The following is a 24,043-nucleotide window of genomic DNA, read 5'->3' as shown; positions in this document are numbered from 1 at the left end:
CTTGAATAAGTTCTGCTGGAATTTTATCACTACCTGGCGATTTATACCGTTTCAATTTTGCAATAGCACTTTCAACCTCAAAAGGGCTAGGATCAGGTACTAATGGCTCAGCTGTATCGATTTCTGTCTGCCTAACAGTACTAACCCTATGTACATTCGATAAGTGAGAGAAGTAGTTCAAAGAAGTATTCAAAATGTTGCGGGAATCTGCAAGCAGATAACCATTCTCATCCTTCACTAAGTTACTGCTAGGCCAGTAACCCCCCTTTAAGTCATTTATTCCTCTATACAGGTCTCTAATGTTCTTGTTCTTACTGTTCATTGCAAGCTCATCAATTTTGTCTTTCAGATATTCCCTCTTTTTGTTCCTGAAATGCCTGCTGGTTTCACGTCTTATATTGTTCAGATTATCCCCATTTAACTTGCTTGGATCCTGTAACCATTGCAATTTGGCCTGCTTTCTTTGATCTAATAATTCTGACCATCCTTCATCGAACCATGGCTTATGCTTATTTAGTTCATAATAACCTAGACTCTCTTTGGCAGACATTTTTATATTCTCTCTTAATAGTTTCCAAAGCTTTATTAACATCCACCTCAGTTTCCTAGTTTTCCAAAGCCGTGAACCTATTTGATATTTTGACACAATACTGCTCTTTACCCTCTACCTCATTTAATTTCTTGAGATTGAACCTCTCCATATGAACTCTGTGTGTTGTTTGTTAGCTCACTGCCAGTCTTTCCCTAACCTTTGCCACCATCAGGTAGTGGTCAGTATCAAAATCTGCTGACCTGAATGATCGGACATCAAGTATACTTGAGTGCCATCTCCTGTCTATCAAAATATGGTCTATTTGATTGTGTATCTTCCCATCAGGAGATGTCCAAGTAAATTTATGGATGTTATGATGTGGGAACATTGTACTTTTGACAGTAAGATTTTTTGATGTGTCGCCATTATCATTATTAATTTCATGAAAACTCTCATTCCCAATTGCTGGTTTGAAAATATCTTCCCTCCCTATTTTGGCATTGAAATCTCCTAACAAAATTTTCATAGGGTACTTCGGGAATTTATCAAATACATGTTCTAGTTCTTCATAGAATCTATCCTTTATGTCATCAATGATTGCCTTGCACTATTAAATAAAAATAAAAATTCTATAAACATATTTAAAAACAAAATTTAAGTAATGGTAATAATTATAGGTGTAACTGCCACGTTTTGGAATGTTTGCCTCACACTAACTAGCTAACTAATAAACAAACTTACACAGCTGAGTCCATTTTGAGAAGCTGTCAGTTGCTCAGCTACTCAAGAATTTCCACATCTTTTATGGATCCCATAGATTCATCACTACGTTCACAAGAGCCCACCAATGGTCCCTATCCAGAGCCAGATGAACCCAATGTATACAACTCCAATTTATTTCTGTAAGATCCATCTTAGTGCATCCATCTCAGCTACATTCTAGGTCTTCCTAGTGGTTTCTTTTCTTCTGGCTTTCCTACCAAAATCCTACATTCAATCCTCTTTGCCCCATGTGTGCTACATACCCCACCAATTTAATCTTATGCCCTACACTGTGGAATCAAAAATAAAAATTCTACTGGAAATTTATAATTAATGTTAACTCCGTTTCATGCAGCAAAGAAACCATTAAAAAGGCCCTGTTAAGCAAAGCACTATGCCCCATTTGAAGTTTGGGACTGCCAGAGGGATAATTTAAAAAAAAAAGGATGCACAACAGATCACAGATAGCCACAGTGTAAGAGTTGTTAAACGTTCACATATTTAATCTACTCTAACCCACATGTATAAATCATACATTTCCTGGATGAATAAATAAAAATTGCAAATAAAAGAAATGAAAGGTGGGAGTGAGCGAGAGAGAGGGGGGGATGGGAAGGAGAGAAAAGAGAAAAAACTACAGTGTCATAAAGACTGCATAAGCAGATTTACATGCCAAACTGGGGCAGTTATAATGTACTCTTCTGCCCATTCACAACTAAAATATATACTTCTAACTGAAAGTGGGGGGCACGCAGTAGCGTAGTTGGTTGAGGGGCTATGCTACAAGCTGGAAGGTCGCGGGTTGAAGTCCTGATGAGGTCCCTGAATTTTTTCAATTGATCTAATCCTTCCAGCCGCACTATGGCCCCGGGGTTCACTCAGCCTCTAACAGAAATGAGTACCAGGACTTAATTAAATAAGAGTCCTGGGGAGTAAAGCGCGGCCGGCGCGTAAGGCTGACAACCTTACCGCCATTTTTGAGCCAACTGTCTAGATAATGTGAGACCCTCAATGTCTCACAACCCTATGGGCCTTCATGGCCTGGTACAGGCATAGCTTTAGTTTTTTTTATATCTGAAAGTAAAATTCTGTTACAGAAACAATTAAAAATCATAATTATAAATGTGTCTTAAGCATTATGTGTACTGTACTTTGGATATCTCAATTTTGTAGCTCCTGGAAGCATGGCAGCATGCAGTATGCATATTTATCCTTAGTGCACATTACCTCTTAACAGACCTTGAAAGAGATGTATCATAAATTATGTCATAAAGCAAATGCAACAGACAAATGAAATGCCTATAACAAAGCTACTTTCTGAAATACAACATGCTATAAAAATATCTTAGTGCAAACATACAACAGGCTGTGAAAGATAATAAAACCATAAATTAATTTACACTTAGCTATAAAAAGGCTGAAATGGAATTACAAAATACAAGAATTATGTGTGTAAATGAAAACATAAGGACTTTAAAAAGACAAGAGTAGCAATTCAACAATTACTTGGCTCAATAGTGAAGAACGAAGAAATAATTGTTATTATCTGCATTTTCAGTCACAGCAATCTTGATGCCAAAGTCAATATGAGTGAAAGTCAGTACATAGGTCACAAATGGAGCTAAACAGCTGTAATGGATGCAATAAGTTTTCTATATGTATCACTATGCAACAACACACACCAGCTTCATGACAGTCTAGGTAGCAGACATGCATGTACATGTTAAGAAGCTGGTTTCAGCAGTCAAAATGGTGACTGTGCTTGAGGAGTGTACTATTGAAGAGTAGCATTTTGTTGTGCGTTTTTTTTTGTAGGCAAAAGGATAATCATAAAGAAATGTTTCCTGTTTATGGTGGGAAGTGTTTGTCTTGTAAAGCGGTTCACAAGTGGGTCAAGAAAATCTCTAAAGGATGTTTGAAAGTCGCAGATGATGCTCAACCAGGTGCAGAAGTGACTGAGATGACAGTCAAAAGACGTATGCTGCGAGTTTTGACGCACTGGTAAAGTGGTGGGACAACTGTATCAATATTGGTGGAGGATATGTCGAGAAATAAATGTTTTTTCTATGTTTGAATGTCACATATATTTTATACCCATTTGTGACCTATTTACTGATTCTCCCTCATACACTGATTGGCTACAGAATGAAATGTTTTCCTGCAGGTGTGATGGAAACCTTGGTTTTCATCATAAAATGCAGAATGATTCTGCAGCCTTTTCATGCATGGAACTTTACCCTCACATGAATGAATGAATGAATAAATGAATGTATAAGGGGTGGGCCTTCTTGGCCCTTGCACTGTAACCACAGTGATCTATTGTGCCTCCCCTTCTGATTGCACCCAAATACTCAGATGCTCTCAAGACAAAATGATTAGCACAGGTTATAACTTCATCTTTTATTCAGCAGTATGATGATAAAATTTACGTTCTACTGCTTGAAATTTGGTTTGTATGTTTCTCTCATAAGTTCAATGTTAGTAGTCAATTCTTATAATTGCCAGAACTTGCTTCTAAATGAAATACTGGTTTTTGGTAAACCAGGGATGTGCCCACTTTTGAGAATGGAGGCAGCATTTCACAATTTGAAAGTGAATGCAAGTATTTTTTTTTTTTGTATTTACAGTACAGATAATAATGCAGAGGATATCTGTTTGTATTTATAATGCAGCTAAGAATGCAAAAGATATATTTCTGTATCTGTAACATGGCTAACAATATTTTAAAAACTATTAAATCCTCAAAATAAAAAGAAGAAGAAAATGGTTTTGAGGTTTTCGCAGTGTTGACTATGAAGAATATGGTCTTCTGGGTTGTAAATCCAAGTAATCTTGAGAAATCTGTTTTCTGATGCTTCTGCCAATTTATTGCTTGGCTTACTCTTGAACCCTGAAGAAGGAAGTGATATGGCCCTCCAAAATGTCAGGCTCTCTCCAAAATATAGGTTATAACCCAGAAGATTGTAACGCCGGGTCTACGTTACGTCAGAGGGCGTCCCCCACCCCCTTTCTTACTACTTACCCCTTCCAATCTTCCACTTCCTGGTTCCCGTCTGCTGAGGTCCAACGCGAGTGATCCATTCTGTTGTGGGACCCTGAACTGTGCAGTCTGTGGATCGAAACCACGCTCTGCTACCACTTTGAAACGTGAAAAGGTCTTGGAGACCGAAATTTGGTTTTGGGTAGGACGTACCAAATTAAAGAGACTATCACAAATATATCAAATGAATATGTATATATTAAATAACAAATACAAATACAACCTAAGTACCTGGAGGTAACAAGCCTCCAAGAATCACAATCGTACCGACCAGAAAAGGTGAATTGACTGCACAGTTCAGGGTCCCACAACAGAATGGATCACTCGCGTTGGACCTCAGCAGACGGGAACCAGGAAGTGGAAGATTGGAAGGGGTAAGTAGTAAGAAAGGGGGTGGGGGACGCCCTCTGACGTAACGTAGACCCGGCGTTACAAGATCATACTCATCAAGAAAAATACATATTCTTATCTCATTTACATGAAATTACATTTCATAATAATGTAAATAAACAAATGACTAGTGGAAACTCCAACATGCACCACAAAGAAAAAAGTTATAGCACTGTTACGAACATTCATAAATTGTAGCCACTTTACTTCACAAAGAAGGAGGGATTATCCAGTAAAGTAACTTACCCAAGATGAATAGGTAACAAGTTCTCCAGTATTTATGAAAAATACAGGATATTTATACATTAAGTCACTCTTTTGAAAAATCAACTCTCTATAAGCAATGAGCTACTCAATAACAGCTTTACTTCAGTTAGTAACAAAGTGAACAAAGTGGACGTCTTAGGATATGTGAAATGGAACATAACATGAGGAAAAGACCTTCTTTCTACATGAATTGGTCAAGCACAGTCCACTGCCTGACCCCCATGGCTATTTACTTAACAGTAGGTGGCTCTTCCTGTGTGACTACACCAAGTATCAAGTGCATCAGCCACCTACCATGAACCTTTCATGAATCATAAGCAAGAATGTAGCAGTTGCTGCCATGGTTAAGATGTGACAGATGGGGTATTGTCCATGTTACATGAGGACACCATATGAAATATTTGTGCAACTGAAAAATTCAGTAGGGAAAAATTGCCTAACACAGAACACTTTCAGGATTACTGACTGTTTGAACTTCATCCATCACCTTGTATTCTAAACAATAATAAAGAACACAATGTTTCAGAAACTGGACCTGCTTCCATCCTCAGGTCCTCAGATTCAGTTTCTGAAAGGATGTGAGATTTAGTGTTCTTTAGAACACCAGACAATGGAAAAAAAAAAAACAACCCAGTAATTATATGATTATTATACACTGTCAGAACAGTTCAGAATCTATAATATACTTCGTTTCATATTTACAGCTCTATCAGTTCTGATGTATGACTGTTGAAAGTGTGACCAAATTTAGAAACACTATGTAATAGCTGTCTATAACTTGTAGCTTATAAAAAGATTGATTAAGAGTTATACAGTCTCTAGTGCAGAACCTCACAAATACATTCCACCTGATCTGTCTATCTGAAAGTTTATTTTCTTCTCTTACAGCGCAAATTTAAATGTCCACTAAAATTATTTTCTTGGCATACATAATACACACATATTTTCCCCACAGAAACATATTTTCATGACACTGTGTATCTTCTAATCTATCCAGTAAGAATTATATAAATCAGTGGTAAGCAAACTTTACTTCTCCAAAGGCCTATATATATAAAAAGAGGTCCTTTACAAGTTGCAGGGGACACACGGTAGCTTAGTTGATTGAGGCACTATGCTAAAAGCTGGAAGGTCGCAGGTTTGAGTCCAGATGAGGTGGATTCTTTTTTTTCAATTTACTTAATATTTCCAGGTGCACTATGGCACTGGGGTCAACTCGGCTGCTAATAGAAATGAGTACCACGAATCTTCCTGGCCGTAAAGGGCGGCCAGTGCATAAGGCCGACAACCTTACTGCAATCTGTGAGCTGTCTGGAGAAAATGTGGGCACCTTGATGTTTCACAACCCTATGAGCCTTCAAAGCCTGTTACAGGGATAGCTCAACCATTACCTTTTACAAGTTGCAAGTAAAATAATATGAAAATTTATAAATATTGTTTAAATGATCATGCTCTGGGATTCTCGTCAATATAGTGACTAATTGCAGGATGGATGAACAGAATTTGATTCCTGAGAACAGCGATTTTTTTTTCTCTTCACCACCATATCTATCCAACATTTTATCCAGATTGTACAGGGGTTAAAGCAGCCACAGCATGGAGGTAACCACTCACTCCATCTAATGCCAAAGTTAAGAATGGTGGAGTTATAACTTCACTCTCCTATACACTTTCATGACACAGTGCTTAGCATAGCAAAATGTTACCTTTCTATCTTTGTTAGTATGAATAAGTGGGAAAAATTGATAAATCAATACTTATATGACTTATATTTCAAATTTTATACATTAGAGGACATTAGCGAGAAAGATGGTATAAATTATTTGACACCAACTTCCCTATATCTCAACAATGTCAATAAGATTATTAGTTTTTAATTCACTGACACTAACGTGTGAGTATGCTTACCACTGGTACAAACAAAACTTATATTGTTAATCCCAAAATATATTCAAGAAACATAACTTACATAAACAAATGAGCATTTAAGCAACATGAAATAAGAATACATATTTACTTAAGATATCAACTTGAAATTGCATTATTCACTATTAATTTGAAACACTTCTTACAAAATATTTAAGTTTCTTGTGATTATGTGCCTTATTTTAATGCTGAAGGAAAATGGAAGATATATGATCTTGATACTTCAAATTAGTTCATGCTAAGGTTTTTCTTGTTAGAAATTCTTGTTTATTTATTACCTTAAGACAAATCCATAGATCTAATAACATTCAGCATTGATTATACATCCCTGGACTGCATGTATTGCCATGAGTTCAGATGGTAAATAAACAGTACATGCCACAGACAGAAAGAATATTCTGAAGCCCAAATGGAATCCCTAAACACACACATATTACTCTGGAAAGAGATTCTGTTCCCTTCTTCAGATAGCCAAGCAGTTAACTAAATAGCTAGTTATGAGTGAATACTACTCAGGAAGAAAATTCAAATTAAATTTAATAATTTACCCAAAGGTAACTAACAACTTGTGTGAGAGAGGGACAGAACACAAAACAGAGTTTAAGAGGTGACATTCACGAACTGTTTCTTACACGTTTTAACGAATTGAAAAGAAGGAAGTGAATCCTTGGTGAAGTCATACAAAGAAGAGTTCTTTAGAGTGACAACAAAAAAATAACTTTACTGAGTAAGGTTTCATCTTACCATCTGCCATAATGCAGTGGAGTAACCAAGCAACTTCAAAGATGATATCGATATGGTGGAAATCAGAGGAAAGGGGGGATAAAATATCATAAGCGTCAATAAAATTACATGAAATATCCTGATGGAGCAGATAAAAAAGATGTGTAGAATTAAAACTTGTTATGATTTTCATAAATTCCAGAATGCATACCATTCTTATGTTCTGCTCTTGCAATATGAAATACACCAAGCCTTTAAGATTACTTGAAGGCAAAACAGATATAGCTTACACGCAATGAACTATGGATGAAGTTTGAAAGAAACAAACAAAGCAAGTAAAGACAGATCACATTATGTAATACTCCATGAGTAATGTTAGATAATCTATTACTGCTGTCTAGACACTTCTATGAGGGGCACACGGTAATGTAGTTGGTTGAAGCACTATGCTACAAGCTGGAAGGTTGTGGGTTCGATTCGTGATGAAGTCACCAGACTTTTCAATTGACCTAATTCTTCCAGCCACACTATGCCCTGGGGTTGACTCAGCTTCTAACAGAAATGAGTACCAGGAAGATTCCTGGGGGTAAAGAGCAGCCAGCATGTAAGGCTGACAATTTCACTGCCATCTGTGAGCTGACTGTCTAGAAAATGTGGGAGCCTCAACATTTCACAATCCTATGGGCCTCCACAGCATGTTACAGGGATAGCTTTACCTTCTTTTTTTTTTTTCATTTTGTACGATTATACTATGACTATATAGAAAGACCAAGTTAAACTCCATGTAAAAAAAAAGTTGATTTAGGCGAATGTTCTGCATTATTCATACGATGTAAAACTCTTCTACTTCTGGATATATAGCAATGCACAGCACACCTAGAAGCTAGAAGGCAATTTAGTTATATTTACCCACTTACCATGGTCATTACAGAAACAGAATGAGAATATAATCATACATTTTAACTGTAGTTTATGCCACAAATGAGATTTGCAATGATTTTTCTAAAATTTCCACTCAAAAATATTAACATGCCAAAATGAAATATGTTCCAATGATTCAAGCAAATGCATTATCATAGATGATCACACAAATAAAAGGGACTATCTCCTAAAGCTGCAGCATTTTCAGTTAGTAAGGATATGACAAACACAACCAGAATATATTAATTGTGGGCCAAACAATATCAACACCATGCCAACAAATTACATTGTATGGAAGATGATACAATCTATCTTTATCCTGTAATTAATTTGTTGGGATTAAACTCTAATTTTATAACAAACATTGAATAGGATGAAATACTGAAGGAATTTTATAAAAAAGTGTTAAATAAATTTGCATGAATTTCTATGCAAATGAAACGTTTCAGAACTTTATATTAATCACTTAATTTCGAGTGAACGTGGGTGGGAAAAAATTGTAAATATTTTCACTTCAATTTCATAGGACCATATGGATTTCTTATTTTCCTCAAAATAATATGCTTCAGGCATATTTTACAGCTAAAATTCAGGGGTTGAGCTAAGATAAATTTGATAGTGATAAATTATGTTCAAGATATGTTATCTAGAATATTAAGATCTACATTTAAGAAAAATATAAGGAGTCTTGTAAAAAGTTTAACAGAGAGACAAGGCATAATATTTCATGTTCAGTGATTCAAAGCAATGAGTGCAAGTAAGAAGGTTATGAAAACATGAAAGTGAAGAAATATGGCAATAAAAGAGTCGCAGAAAATGGTTTTAGTTGACTTGAAGAGTTATTCATCATTCATCATGAAGTACTGCTTCCAACACAGGAGGACAAGCTTTTAATCCTCCATATTTTTCTTCACACAAAAACATGTTGAATATATAAGACTAGCACATTGTCTGAGAACACATGCACCATCAGTACTGTTACTAGTTTTTTGGTTTATGTACTAAGACAAAATTAACTACTAAGATTATATGAAATGGTACCGAGATCGAAGGAAGCAGTTATGGCATGTTTTGAAGTACAAACATGACATTCTTATGAGGAAGTGAGGAAAACCACAAAAACGTGAGTCAAGACAGCTAGTCACCCAGCTTGATTGCAAGGTGATGCTTTACTGCTGACAGATAAAAGTATATGCATCTTCCATACCACACAGTTCTGTGCAAAAGTCACACTCAATTTTATACCTTGTGCCCCTTGCAAGAGCACAGCACTAAGACTAAGTGTGGGCTTGCCACTGGAAGTGCCTGCAGCTGGGCTGGCCACTGCTGTAATCACTTTGGCCATTAGTGCAGGTGACTGTGGAGGAGTAGAGCTGGGTGCAAAACCTAGTACAATGAAGTAGGTTTAGCAATGAAACAGACAGAAAGTCAAGAAACAGAACACATAACCCATGAATGTTTCTTCTGCAGCTTTCGTGACTTAGCACAGATTTGGAAACTCAAATGTAAGAGATATATTAGGTGAAACATGTAGAAAGACATCAAGCAAAAAAGAATCAAGACTTAACAGCAACAAAGATATACCATCATTAGTAAAATTAAAAAAATAAATAAATAAAAAACTGACGTTAACATGAATAAATTACAGTCATCCTTCCATATTTGTGACTTCACTATTTGCATTTTCACTAAATGTGGTTGAGCCCTCAACAGTATATTATCACAAACTTTCTTCAAGAAGCTTCCAATCTTCAGATGATTTGTGCAGCTTTGCAGCATCTAGTATTCATGCATTATATCACAGTCTGCCTCAATCCACGCTTTAGTGTGGCACCAACACCATCTGACAAAGTTTAGCATCTTTTCTTTCATATTTTCTGCATACTCATGTCTCTCAAAAGAACGAGAAGTGACGTTAGCAATGTAAGTGAGGATCTGGAGAACCAGAAGATGTACTGAATTATGGGAAAGAGACAAAGATTGCACAAGATGTTATTCTAATTAAACTAATCTACTCTGTCCTCTTGCAGAAATAAACAAAATGTTGGAAAACTTTCGGTCTGAGTTCATTAAATTTTGTATCTGTAATAAAGGTGACTGTTAATTGTGTTGACAATGAAATATAGGAATGAATAAATGAAAAGTGTTGATATTTAATTAATGACCTTTAAGATCTGCTATAGCAGTGTATGTTATGAGTACATAAAGTACAGCTACTTTTATATTGAATGTTTTTAAGTGGTGCATACAATATCTTATAAAATTAAAATGACTATAATTAAAAATGTTATTGCGATTATTGCAGCACATATCACATTTTCAACATTTGGTCCACTGTCACCCATAGCTAATTTATGAAGCCAGAAAGCTCATAGGCATGGAATACTATGTCTCACTGAACCCACAACAAAGTTTTATGTCTTCCTGAAGATGAATCTATTTTTTTCCAGTTTCCTGAAAATATTACCATTATTTCACATAAATACCTTCCAGTAAGCCTTAATTGTCAGAATAGTCTTATTGAGTACACCACAGTCTTAGTTACCTTTCTGATGAAAATTTCAAATTGTTGTAATATTGCAGTTTTGTATTCCCTTATTTGACTTCTTCTGGCACTTCTTAAAGCAAAACAGAAAATTCAGCTGTATAAGCAAGAACTTTATAGCATGTTTAGTGAGACAAAAGTCCCTTTCTAACTAACATTATCTGAGACATGTATAGTCTTTGCCAGATCAATTTGTACTGGGAAAAGAAATCCTCTATGATAAAACACGTTCTTACTAAATCAGTAGCAATTTAACATAATTCATTTCCTCTTCATGGGCTTGCAAACATTGTCAAAACTGAATTTTAGCTTTGAGATTATAATTTTATATACAAACAATACAAACTCAGCATGCATTGTTAAAGAAATTTATACTATTAATAGGATGCTGCCATTTTGTATTCATGAACTATATAAGAGAGAAATCCTTGTGGTCTGTACGTAAGATTTTACATCCAATTATATTTTCAAGTTATATTCAGGATTTATTTCTGTAAATTTCTTTAGATATTTTTGCAAATTTTACTAAAATGAATTTTGAATCAGTTTAATTACTTCTACTTCTGTAACTAATAGATTACAGTGATATCACACATATTAAAATTAGCTTTCAGGTATGGTAAGATTAATTAGTTCACATCGAAACACAGTGGACACTACTGTGATGACGTGCCATGTGTGATTGCTCTGGCAGCCATTTTAATGTAGTAAGAAGTAAATATTTAAATTATTTAATGACAATAAGTTAGAATAAAGAATATCAACCACAGTGTTACATAATTACATAGAAAGTAATAATAGGAAAAATAATTTAGAAAAAGGTTAGCAATTAGTTCAATAAAGTAAAATTTAAATGAACACACACTCACTGTTCATGTTGTCTATAGTGCATATCACCCAACTGACAACTTCACCATCGTGTGCACCTTGTAAAACTGATGACACATCTTTCAAACCAATGGACTGAACAGATATACGAGTATATAGAACCATATGGCAACATGCCATTACAGAGGGAGGTTCTTACCTTTGTTGACCGGTTCATGGCTCTGTGCTTCACGGTGGCTGGGGCACTGCTGGCTGTGAGGCGCATACAAATTTTTCCAGTGAATCAGTATGCCTGATGGCCAATAACATTAAAATTAAGGGGAGTTATTAACTTTGTGAGCCACCTGACACCATTATTTTTGCGATGAGCAGTGTGGTTCTTGCATGGGAATTTATGATTTGTCAGCAGTGGGTGGCAGTTATCATCTCCATTTGCCATTTGTTCTCAGTTACAATTAGTGAGCAGTGTGTCTTGTCATGGTGTGATACACCTTAGAGTAACCTGTACTTCTGTATAACACATACATGAAATTCACATCTGCTAGGAAGTGTCAGCAAAAATTTTGAAGCAAATTTTGTGATGAAAGAGTTTCCAGCAAACAAACAATTCACAATTTGGTGAATAAACTTAGATGAATGGGACTCTTAATAGAGAGGAAACAAAAACATAAGTGCTGAGTGCTTACTGAGGAAAAGTTAGATGATGTAGGAGTCAGACTTGAACATATACCTAGAAAATCAATGAAACTTCTACCTCAAGAAACTGGCATGTAAAAGCTTAGTGCAAGAAGGGAAACATGACTGTTGAAGCTTAGACTCTATAAAACAACAGTTATCCATGCCTTGCAGCTGTGAAATCAAGCTAGCAGGGTTCATTTTTGCAGTTGGTTTCTACACTCTGTCATCGAGGGTGAGATTGATCCACAATTGACACTCTTTTCTGATGAAGAGTGGTTTCACTTGCAGAGATACAAAAATACACAAACTAATCACTACTGGAGTTCACAGAATCCACATCTAACCCACGAAGTCCTGCTCCATCCAGCGGAAGTTGGTGTCTGGTGTGCTGTAAGTGCAAGATGGATTGCTGGACCTATGTTTTTTAATTAAACAATTAATTGCAAAAGCTAGGTACATGTCATTCTTGAACAGTTCTTTCCAGAGTTGACAGAAGAAGAAAGACTCTATGGCTGGTTTCAGCAAGACTCTATGCACGTATGTCTATGCAAGCTTTGTCCAATGTCTTCAGGGACAGAATTATCAGCAGTGGTATTTGGCCAGCATGTTCACTTGATTTTAATCCTTAAGATTTTTTCTTCTGGGGTTGTTTGAAGGACAAAGTTTACAGCAATTCCCCCCCCCCAGGTGGGAAAAGAACTGAAAGAAAATATTCATAGGGAAATTGCAAATATTTCTGCACATCAGCTTCGAAGTGTAAATCAGAATATCTGCTTGTGCGAGGAATGTCTACGTGTAGAGACGTTTAGAGGAGTTTTCAGCACCTTCTGTGAGTTGTGAATTGTAACTATTTTATTTCAAACATTATTGGCAAATAGGCATGTTGATTCACTGGAAAAATTTGTATGTGCCTCACAGCTGGCAGTGCACCAGTTGGCATGAAGCACAGGGCTGTGCACCGGTCAACAAAGGTAAGAACCTCCCTGTATAATCACCTGAGAAAAGTATTATTTCCAGAACACCTAACAGTGGCTGTCAAATAACATGAACTCAGTATTATTAGCCTGCCAAAGCAATGTACTCATGCATATTATATATATGTACATGTACAAGTGACTGACACTGTGTTTCTATATGAGACAGCAGTGTCACTAGAAACTTTACAGGATAAATTCATTTTGTGAAATATTCAATGAATTTCAGTATGATAACCGAGCAAGATGGCTCAAACAGTACTGTTTCTACAAGTATTTTGGAGGTGTCCAGTTCGAATCTCAGCCAGGATATCAGCTATCTTGAAATTTCTATAGGTTTCCTTAGTCCTTCAAGGCAAATGCCGGTCTGGTACCTCAAATTAGGCCACGATCACTTTCTCCCATGTACTTTACAAATCATTAATTATCCTATCATTTGATGCTATATAGTCTGAGATACTAACATCATTAAATAAGCCATAAATAAATAAAATTATGTGTGATGAGCTATATTACTATAGTTAATTAATGAGGTGGGGCAGGGATTTTTCTTCTTGCTACCATGTTCAGCCTGGCTCTGAGGTAAACCCAGCCTTCTATCCACTGAGCACCAAGAGCTCCTTCACTAGAGATAAAGTGAGTAAAGTATGAAGCTAACCATTCATGCACATCTAGAGCTGAAGTTGTGAATGTGCAGAGCTCTATCTCTTTATCCCCTTGTACACCTTCATTGTTAGATTCTAGGGTGATTTAATCAATGATCACATTGTCCTACTCTATGCCATTAAGCATTTACTGAAAATAAACCTAAAGGTAGAGAATAAATTATTTAAATTTCTGACCTTATTAAGGACGGTAAAAGTATTCTGGCTCTAAGCAATAAATGCAAGTTGCTTGCTATGAGGATTCAGCCACTGCTTGAGAGTAAGATGGTAATCAACTGACATCACTACCAAGTTTAGTTTAGTCTGAGGGTGTCAGTCCCACACATTTCTGTTGATATTTTCTGCATTTTGGAAAAATAAAAAATAACAATGGAAAATTGTGAAAAATTACACAAAAATGTGATGAAAGTGATTCAAAAAGCTAACTGATTTAAAATTTCTACTGGACTTATTTGGTCAGCAGAATATCTAGCTGTAAATCACATTTTAGCAAATTCTTAAATTAAAATCAATAACTGCTGAGAAATATGATAAAATATCCAGATTCAAGAAATTCATTTTAAAATACATAAAAGGAATAAAAGATATAAAATTCCTACAACTCTTACAGTATAAATTTGCCTCTATATATCTGGTACCAAGAACAGGATGTCCAGTCTACGATATCAGGAGAGACTGAATATGGGTGGAACAAATCAGTTTTCAGGGTATGCTGATATGTTAACTTGGTGGGAGAACACAAATACTATAAAAGCATGGAAATACTATTAGATGTCAGTAAAGTGTTCAGTATATAAATTAGACAGAAAATAAGCAGATGTTTAAAATTTGAGGTTTTCAGTGTGGTGAAGATTCACATTGTGGTCTTTTGGGTTCCAGCATTGAGTAGTCTGGCATGCAGGTGCCAATGTTTCATAGAAACATACAAACTCTGTATTCACTATGCAGGTGGTATGTTCATCGAAAATGGTGGTACCCATCCAACAGGCTACACAGTTCATAACCTAGGTCATAATACAAGTAAATGCATATGTCTCATCACCAGAATATATGGCAAAAGTAAAATATTTAGGATGACAGTAATAAAGAATGATTATATCCTTCACAAATTTTAAGGCCAAATTTAATTCAGGGAATGCTTGCCACCATTCAGTTCAGAATCTATGTATGAGCAGAAACCCAAAGATTAAAAAACACAATTTTCCACATTCTTTTACATGAGTGTGAAAAATCATCCCTCACTCTACAATTTGAAAAAATTTGTAAAGATTATTTCAACATTGCAATGTTAAGGTTATAGTTTTTAACAGCATTATATTAATATCTATGAGTTCACTATGCCAGATTCATTATACTGCATACAGAACCAAAATACTGGATTCTGTTGAAGTTCATATAACAAAGTAAGGATACTTTTATTATCTACGAACAGGTTGAAACTGATTGCGATTATTTTCTCTTGGGGCTGAAATGAGAAGATATGAAACAGAGAGAGGAAGTTGCAGGATGATGATATGGGTGGGACATGTAGGATACATGGGAAGAGAAGAAATTACACAAAATCTGAATCTAAAAGGCCAGATGTACTAGGAGACCTGGCATGCATGGAAGGATATTAAAATGGATCTTAAAAAAAAAGAAAAAAGGTTTGAATGCATGGTCTGAACTCAACTGACTTAAGATAGGGTTGAGTGACAGGATCTTGTGAGCATAGTAATGAATTTTCAGGCTGCACAGAAATCTTAAAAATCCCAGACCAGCACAGCAACGATCAGCTCCTCAAGTAGGTTCAGAGTACCAGTCAAGACAACAGAAGGCACTTGAATTTCCTAATGGAATATGGCAGCATAAAATGTCATATTAAGAGAAAAATATATTCATCCCTTGGGCTGGAACATGTCTGTAATATCTACTTTCAGCAGAAAGATACTTCACACCAATAATCAACAAGATTATACCTTCCTCTGATCCATACATCTCAGCATGCAGGCACTGTGATTTTGTAATGCTCATGCAGGCAAGAACAGAAAACTTGACTCCTCGATAGAAAAAATATTTATCCAAGAAATTAACTCTTTCAGGTTTGGAACATGAGGCCAGGCAATAATGTAAATAATAGACTGCAGCAGTATATATTATGACTATATCATCCTGAAATATTAACGCTTTAAAAGTGTTACACAATTTATTTTGTAACAAAATGTTTTCTTTTTTCTACCTTTGAAAGAATGGATGATTTCAAATTTGGCAAATAAACATGTAAGTTACACCTCTGTTCCTTCAAACTTTCTCTTTAACCACAAGGTTTCTTCCTACTGGATAGCACCAAGCTCCACACCCCAACTTTTACTCCCACTATGAGACCTATATGTCATGGTATATTCTCTTTCCACCTCATTCACCCTTAAGATGGTGATTGCAATGCACATCAAAAGCTGGAACAGCTTAAACGTACAATTTGGTAAACCTTGAAAGCTTACAAATGAGTCAAAGAAGAACATACAATTTACTGTTTCCCTTATTGATAATCTGCAGATAAATGACACAAATTGGAACATGAACAAGGGGAATACAGCTGATAATGCAAAAGGCAAGAACAGATAATTATCTGGGAGTCATGTGTTCCTGCCAATTATATTCATGAGAGAAAAATGCCACATTTATATCATTAAACTTTCTATGTCCGCCATACACTTCTCATGATAAAATTAGGTATGGTGCAGCAGCTAATGGCTAAATATACTCCCCATGTATGACTAAGGAGGTACATTCAGTAAACTGAAGCCTAAACTCATACATATACATATGAAACTCCATGCTTATTGCACAGAATGGCTCAAAGACAATCAACATATTCCTTCCTTAATGTTAAAGAGGTTCAGTGTGTCTAGAATGATTTGTACTTACAGAATAGTCATAAAGATGAAGACTGTTAGGGATGGTGAGAAAATATGACATGCAACAAAGAAGGAAAGCCAATAGAGTACTGAAGAAGAGACTTAAATGTACCACATCCTCACAATAACTCTTCTGAAAATGTTGGAACATGGATAAAATTATAAATACTCCTGTTATTATAGAGCCAGTTCATGCATATGAATATCTGTATATCATATAAAAAATTCAGTGAAAACTTTTGTCCCATTTTTATTTTAAAATATTTTACTTCGTCCTAAATAGAATGGTTAACATGTGAATATATGAAGCTCTTATGCATAATTGCAAGAATCGAGACCATTTTGCACCTAGTGCCCCACCAATCATTTTATTAAAAAGCATGGTCCCATCACAGTAAAACAGAGCTTCTCTATTTACAAGAAATTAATTTTTGGAATTATGTACAGTTTGGTATTATATTAATCATTATGGAAGGTCTCATTTTTGAGACCTCACATCCCACCCAGCTGACTGTAAAGCCCCACAGGTTAAGAACCAGTGCTCTATTTCATACAGCATACTTTGGTCTTCATTTCACAGCATGCTGAAAAGCATTTTGTTTATTTTAATTGAAACAATTTAAATTCTGTTTAAACATGATAGGTTATTCAGATCTTGTTATGATCTATAGCTTTTGTTTTCAACATATTTAGGTTTTATGTATAATGAATGGGATACAAACATAAGGTTCTTTTTTGAAGGGGTTTCTGCATCAAATAGCACCAAAATTCTTGTTCTGTGATAAAAAGTATATCAAAGTCTGACAAAGGTTTCAGGTGTTAAATGATCTACAGAGCTGTGAGCTTTGAGGTCCTCAGAGCAGTGAATACAAAGATTATTGTCCTATACTTCCAAGATTGATGCAGCACGTTCCTGAAATGTTGATACTTTTCTACTCAGACTACCCAGACTACACAACATCACATCACAAAAGACTGTAACTTCAGTCTATACAGGGTTGTTGAATAACCTCTTGATCAACCAACAAGATCCTTTAAGTTCTGTTATATGAAGGATTTACTCTATTATCATGCCACATTCAAGAGCCTCCTGGAAATAACACAAAAAACAGCTGAAGACATTTTACTACAGAAGAAAATTATAAAGCTTGGAAACACTATATCCACAAACAATGGGAAGTTGGGCAACTGAAAGCCTCATAGAAATGTCACAACACTATAGGCAAAGCCACAGCATATGAAAATTAATAAAATACACATAATGTGACAGTTCCACTTAATTATGTTCTAGAAAGGAAATCTGCCATGAGCATTTGAAACATTAGTACTTTTAAACATATATGTATATTTCTGAGTTTTTATGTGTCTCCTTGCATTGCATTTTAAAACAGACGAAACTCAATTTTAGCCAAATCACTTTGTCACACCATTTAATTCAGATTCTATTTATAAATTATCAAAAATCCATTCTGTTTATGGAAGAACTGACAAATTTCGTGACAGAAAAAATGCATGTAATTATCTGAGTATAAACATGTTCAAACACTGAAGCTTTTTATAGATAAGGAGGATTATAATTTAGTTTACTGAATATATAGCACTTTCATTCTTAATGAAAGATTCACATTGATAAAATGTGCTGATATATTTTGGAATTTTAATTGTAATAACATATACTTGTCTGTAACATTTATTTCATTGAAGCTTCTGAGCAATGAATGTTTGATAGGTCAAGTGAAAAATACATATGACAATGTTATTTCATTTTACCTGAGAAAGTGAAGAACTCATTGCTGAAAATTATGGTAGATGCAAGTTTTAAGGCTGTCCAGATGTCACTGTCTTGAGGTTGTGGAAAAATTTATTGTCTTGAAAAAGAATCTGGCACTCTAACTGGAATGATCTGCATAAGTATAAACTGTGAAGGAATTCTATAATAGATATTGAATGTGCCACGCCTTAAAGTAAATTTAAACTTTATAAAAGTATAAGTTGTGGTATGGAATGCATATATGAAAGTTATCAGTCTACTCATACATTATTCTCATAACTTCATGTCAGAGTATTCTTCTCTTCTAATTAGATTAGATTCCCTACAAATCCCAGTATTTAATATTATGGTCAAACATCAGCTCTATAATTCATTATGACTCAAACTCTATCCTACTGAAATTTGAGGGACCAACAAGACAAAGTGAATGATGAAGGATTTCTTCAAACAAATGTCCGCCTATCACCTGCTTCTGTGGACCATTACTCTGCAGAAAGTGGAATCCTCTCTAACCTATTCTATATTCACTGTAACAAACCTAATACAGCCTGAATTAAAAAAAAAAACTTTGCAGGCTTAAATCCAGTTAAATGTAAGGTGGAGGAAGCTGTCTTTTAGATGGTATAGATATTTTACTGATTTACTGCATCATTTATATGAATAAAAGAGAATTACTTCCCAGTAACAATTGTGCAACAAGGGGAAAGAAATTTCTCTGAATATCATACATACTCAAGAACTTGGAATTCCAGCATGAAAAGAGCACCATTAATTCCTGGCTATCATAACCCTTATTTGCAAACAGGAAATGTGCCCTATCTTACTTTAAAGTTCCATTTTCTTCTTTGCAATATTTTGCACAGAATAACAATCATCATTTTACATTCATGAAAACAATTCTGTAAGAAAAATGTAGACACACAGCATGTTTATAACAAACAGATAGGTCCCATTAAGTCTTTGAGCACGGTATCAAAGACAGAGTGGTGGTCTGTCAGGGTGAAATTCATGTTTACGCCATTATCCCTGAATACCGAATCTGTTTGCAATAAAATGAATCAGAAAATATTATAAAAGTTAAAATTAACCCTAATTATTACTTCATGAAAATAACTGAGTACTCTGTCATCAATAAAGATAACCACTGTCCAATACGTTACTCAGGTGATCAGTCCAAAAAATAAATTATGTTACTATTATAAAAATATGATCTATCAGCATCTTGTATTTTCAAAAGAGGGCCACCAGAGCACACATACACATACTTGCATACAAGCTATCAATGTTCAAGTGTCTAGAACCCACAATACAACTGTTTCATTCTGACTGAGAACTAACTAGTGCAGAGCTGAAGCCATTTTTCTTTAGGTGTGTAATGTTTATCTAAGGTTTAACCTATGCTGCTCTGAATTTAAAGAATGTTATTAACCATCTTGCTATAATTTTCTTCACTGCTTTGAGCTAAATGATAAAGTAATACATCTGTCATAACTATAAATAAGGAATATTCAGCAGCACGTGTACTGCATTAAATGGGGTAGGACTTTACAGAGATATCCGATGTGTGCATAATGACATTAATAACCGTAAACTATGGTTTTAAGTACATTTATTTTATTAGTACCAAAACTAGAATAGATAATAAAGAAAATGATTTCTGGTAGTCTCCTACCTTCATTGGTAAATTATTTCTGAATTCTGATCAAAAGGCAGCTATCATTCCTTATGTCTGACATCACTTGCAGACTTCCACACACAAAGCTAAATTTCAGTGACACCTGTATAGCTATATGCACTGAAACTAATCAGCAACTGAATTTTCCCTAATCACAAGACCATACCAAGTAACAAGCTTAAGAGAAAAACAAATATGTTTCCTCATGCTTTGAGGCCCACTCAACGACTATCATTCAAACCCACAGTATTCTACAATGTAACAAAACATATAAGCAACACTCAAGTGACCACAGATCCCCACACAACTAAAACTCTCCAACTTCAGACACAGTCTTAGAGTAGTTCATAACACAGCCAATGTGCGTAACACCTATCATGAGTTGGATGTTCAGAAGTTAGTAATCACTTTACTGAGAACTTACGAGTGAATTTCATATTTTCTAGTTTACATGCCTCTTCTATGTACAGTGCAGTGAGTTACATATTCATGGATGTATTTGCGGTGTGGCTAGAACATGTATGAGGTGGCTGCTTCCTGCCATTGCTTTCAATTAGGAATGTGTGAATATTCTGAATTTCTAACTATTTGCAGTTTTGGATTACTTAATTTTATTTGAATTTAAAGGAAATTACCAATTGTCAGTAACCACCTGTTACTCTGGTTGAAGATGTTTCCAGTAAATTTAGATCATACTGGACAATCTGAACTTACAAAGAAATGTTGTATTATATTTACAGATGTTGATGGACTTTAATACTGGGAATTTTTAATAAAAATCTGTGTCCAAAAATCTAACTCTGAACCACAATAGACAATCAGGGTTACAGCTTTTCATGAGGACTGAAATTATTTCTGTGGGCTACCTAATTTATTATGCAGTGGATAAAGAAATGTTTAAAAGAAACTGTAAAACTCACTAAGATAAATATTTCATGATATATGCATTTCAATATATTAAAATTTTATTTCAGAGCATAGATCTCAGCATTTAAAATAACACTTACATTGATTACATTTTATGGTTAGTGGCAATAATATTTAAAATTTGCTCATTTTTATTACATAATGAGAGTAATTTCCACATATTTCAAGGTCCAAAGTAAGTAAAAAAGCTAAATTTGCTTTTAAGTTGAAGCACAATTTGGGTTCAAATATTAGTGTCCTTGTACCTCCCAGATATCAGAGACAATCTAAACCTTGGTTATGGTGCTAACAGAAAAAGCCTGACAAAGCAGTTTTTTGTATAGGTGTTTCTTTTGTTGCAATTTTTACTGTCAAGACCATTAATTTTACTTTTGTATTTAGGTAGGAAGTGGGCTGTTGTATTTATGGATGAAGTTATGTGTATAACAGCGGGTTCTCACAAACTAAATATACCTCAAAATATGAACAAATAAAATAATGTACCTGTTTCTATTGTTTACTTTCCTATGGTCCTATTTTTGAATATGCTGAAGTGCATTTGTTAAACTTTAGAAGCAATGTGATTTTTTGCCTTGATCCACCACTTAGTATGCTTGTTATTTTAGCTTCAGAAAATTAATTTAGGTTAACCAGTCAGTCATGCATAGTGATTTGAAAAATGTTGAAACATGTGTACAGCTTTCTTAACACAGTATACTGCTTGTACTGTTTATGCATGCAAGTATATCAGTATGTGAGTAAGGTATGTTGAATGTACAAGAAAAATAGTACTTTGAAGCAAACCCACAAAACAGCTTAAAATAGCATTCATTATGGCACTAGTCCACAAACATTCAAAACAATTTCTAGATGCACACCTCTTGGTTATTAATATATGAATGCAGTGTTCCAATAATTGTTTGAAACAGGTAATTATAGTTGTGAACAAACACAGTCCAATGGGTATTCTGTTTCTGGGTGATGGCACCATATGGAAGTAAGCTCCATTGCTTAGATTTTGGAGATCCTTAGTGTCTCTATTTTCAGTAAAGGTAAAAAAGGTAAAGCCATCACGGTAAGAGACCGTGAAATACCTTAAAATTGTGAGACATCAGGGATCCCACATTCTGTAGACAATTGGCTCCCATATGGCAGTGAAGGGCCATAGTGTGGCTGGAAGGATCAGATAAATTGAAAAAAATCCAATGACCTCATCAGGAATGGAATCCGTGACTTTGCGGCTTGTAGCATAGTGCCTTAGTGCCTCAACCAACTGTGCTACTGTGTACCCCCCTCCATTTCCAGTGGTCCCTGTCAATAATCATATATCCACGGACGGGTGAAATCATGGCAATTCCCACTAGGCTGTTGACTCTAATACAAGAAATAGCAGGGAGGATTGGGTAGTTACTTTCCCTTAAAGACAGAGAAAAGGAATGACCTCTGAAACATGAGCAATACAGTCAACTTCTACATAGTGTCATCACATACCAACAGGATCACAATAATTCTGAACACTCTGAAGGCCTGAAACCTTCTTAAGAAACACGTTTCTTAATTTTATTTAAGAACAAAGTTTTAATGGGATATATCATAGTAATGTGTTTAATAAATTATACAGTATATGATCGGCATCCTTACTTCAAGTTTTTTTAGGATAACTGTTTGCTATCCTTGTATTTTAGCAACAAAAGGAGAAATAAATGTGTTAGTGTCTGTAATAAAATGATATGAACAAATTTGTGATCTCATCATAAAAACCAATTTTTAATTGGCTCAAACAACACTCATGCATTTCGTGAATTATGAAACCCTGTAATGACAATGAAGGAAGTTATCAATGGCAGTGCAGAAATTTATGATGAAAACTATGAATCATTTAAAAACTGACAAATTATACATACATGATGAATTTTAAAANTATATATATATATATAAAATAAAGTAAATTTATTTGAGGATCATAAGGAAAGTATATTATTACAAAATTAAGGAAAAAGCAATTCACTTATTAATTGAAATATTAGTTCTGGTTTACCTTCAGGCTCTTTAGCAATAACTGTGGAGCTCCTGTCTACCCCTGTCTTGTTTAGTTTGTCTTCTGTTGGAGAGTTGGAGAAAGTAGAGGGAGGAGTGCCCCAAGAACAAAACACACAAATAAACAAAGAGAAAAATACTTGGAAAGAAACCTTTGTACAACATGAACAGTTAAAATGTAAGGGTTTCCTTTTATATTACAAGTAACTAACAGTGAAACCTCGACTTTTAAACAATCAATGAACATCAGTCTTCATCCTCCTTATGTTACATACATCAATAAACTCTATTAAGGAAATTAGCTTTAAATAAATACATGTGAAATATATGAACCCGCTGTAAATTTGTTTCATTTAAGTTTACTTTATACAAGTAAAACAGATTTTAAAAACATGAAACAAAATAAGCAGAATCATATCTTTGAGACATGGAAGCAAGTATTACTTTACGCATGTATTAAATTTTTCTGAAAAAATTAAGCGAGGTTTAACTGTTTCTAATAAGTC

General features: G+C 34.9%; 1 protein-coding gene across 22 annotated transcripts in view; it reads right to left on the bottom strand.

Moving 5' to 3' along the window:
- The window catches only part of LOC111869317 (calcium/calmodulin-dependent protein kinase type II alpha chain), a 364,630-nt gene that overhangs the window by 30,655 nt on the left and 309,932 nt on the right, over nucleotides 1-24,043 (bottom strand). For 6 of the 22 annotated variants that reach the window (XM_023860744.2, XM_023860749.2, XM_033753385.1 and 3 more), the window contains one exon: nucleotides 23,539-23,601. The exons of 9 other annotated variants lie outside the window; for them this stretch is intronic. In XM_023860744.2, the coding sequence (XP_023716512.1) occupies nucleotides 23,539-23,601 (63 nt within the window). Of the gene's footprint in view, nucleotides 1-9,806; nucleotides 9,948-23,538; nucleotides 23,602-24,043 lie in introns of all 22 variants that reach the window. 7 more of the 22 variants (XM_023860740.2, XM_033753390.1, XM_023860741.2 and 4 more) reach the window with 4 other exon arrangements.

Source organism: Cryptotermes secundus, unplaced genomic scaffold (assembly GCF_002891405.2).
Source record: "Cryptotermes secundus unplaced genomic scaffold, Csec_1.0 scaffold325, whole genome shotgun sequence".
Classification (NCBI taxonomy): Eukaryota; Metazoa; Arthropoda; class Insecta; order Blattodea; family Kalotermitidae; genus Cryptotermes; species Cryptotermes secundus.
Note: the sequence above shows the minus strand (reverse complement) of the source record. Positions and strands in the feature narration are given on the sequence as shown.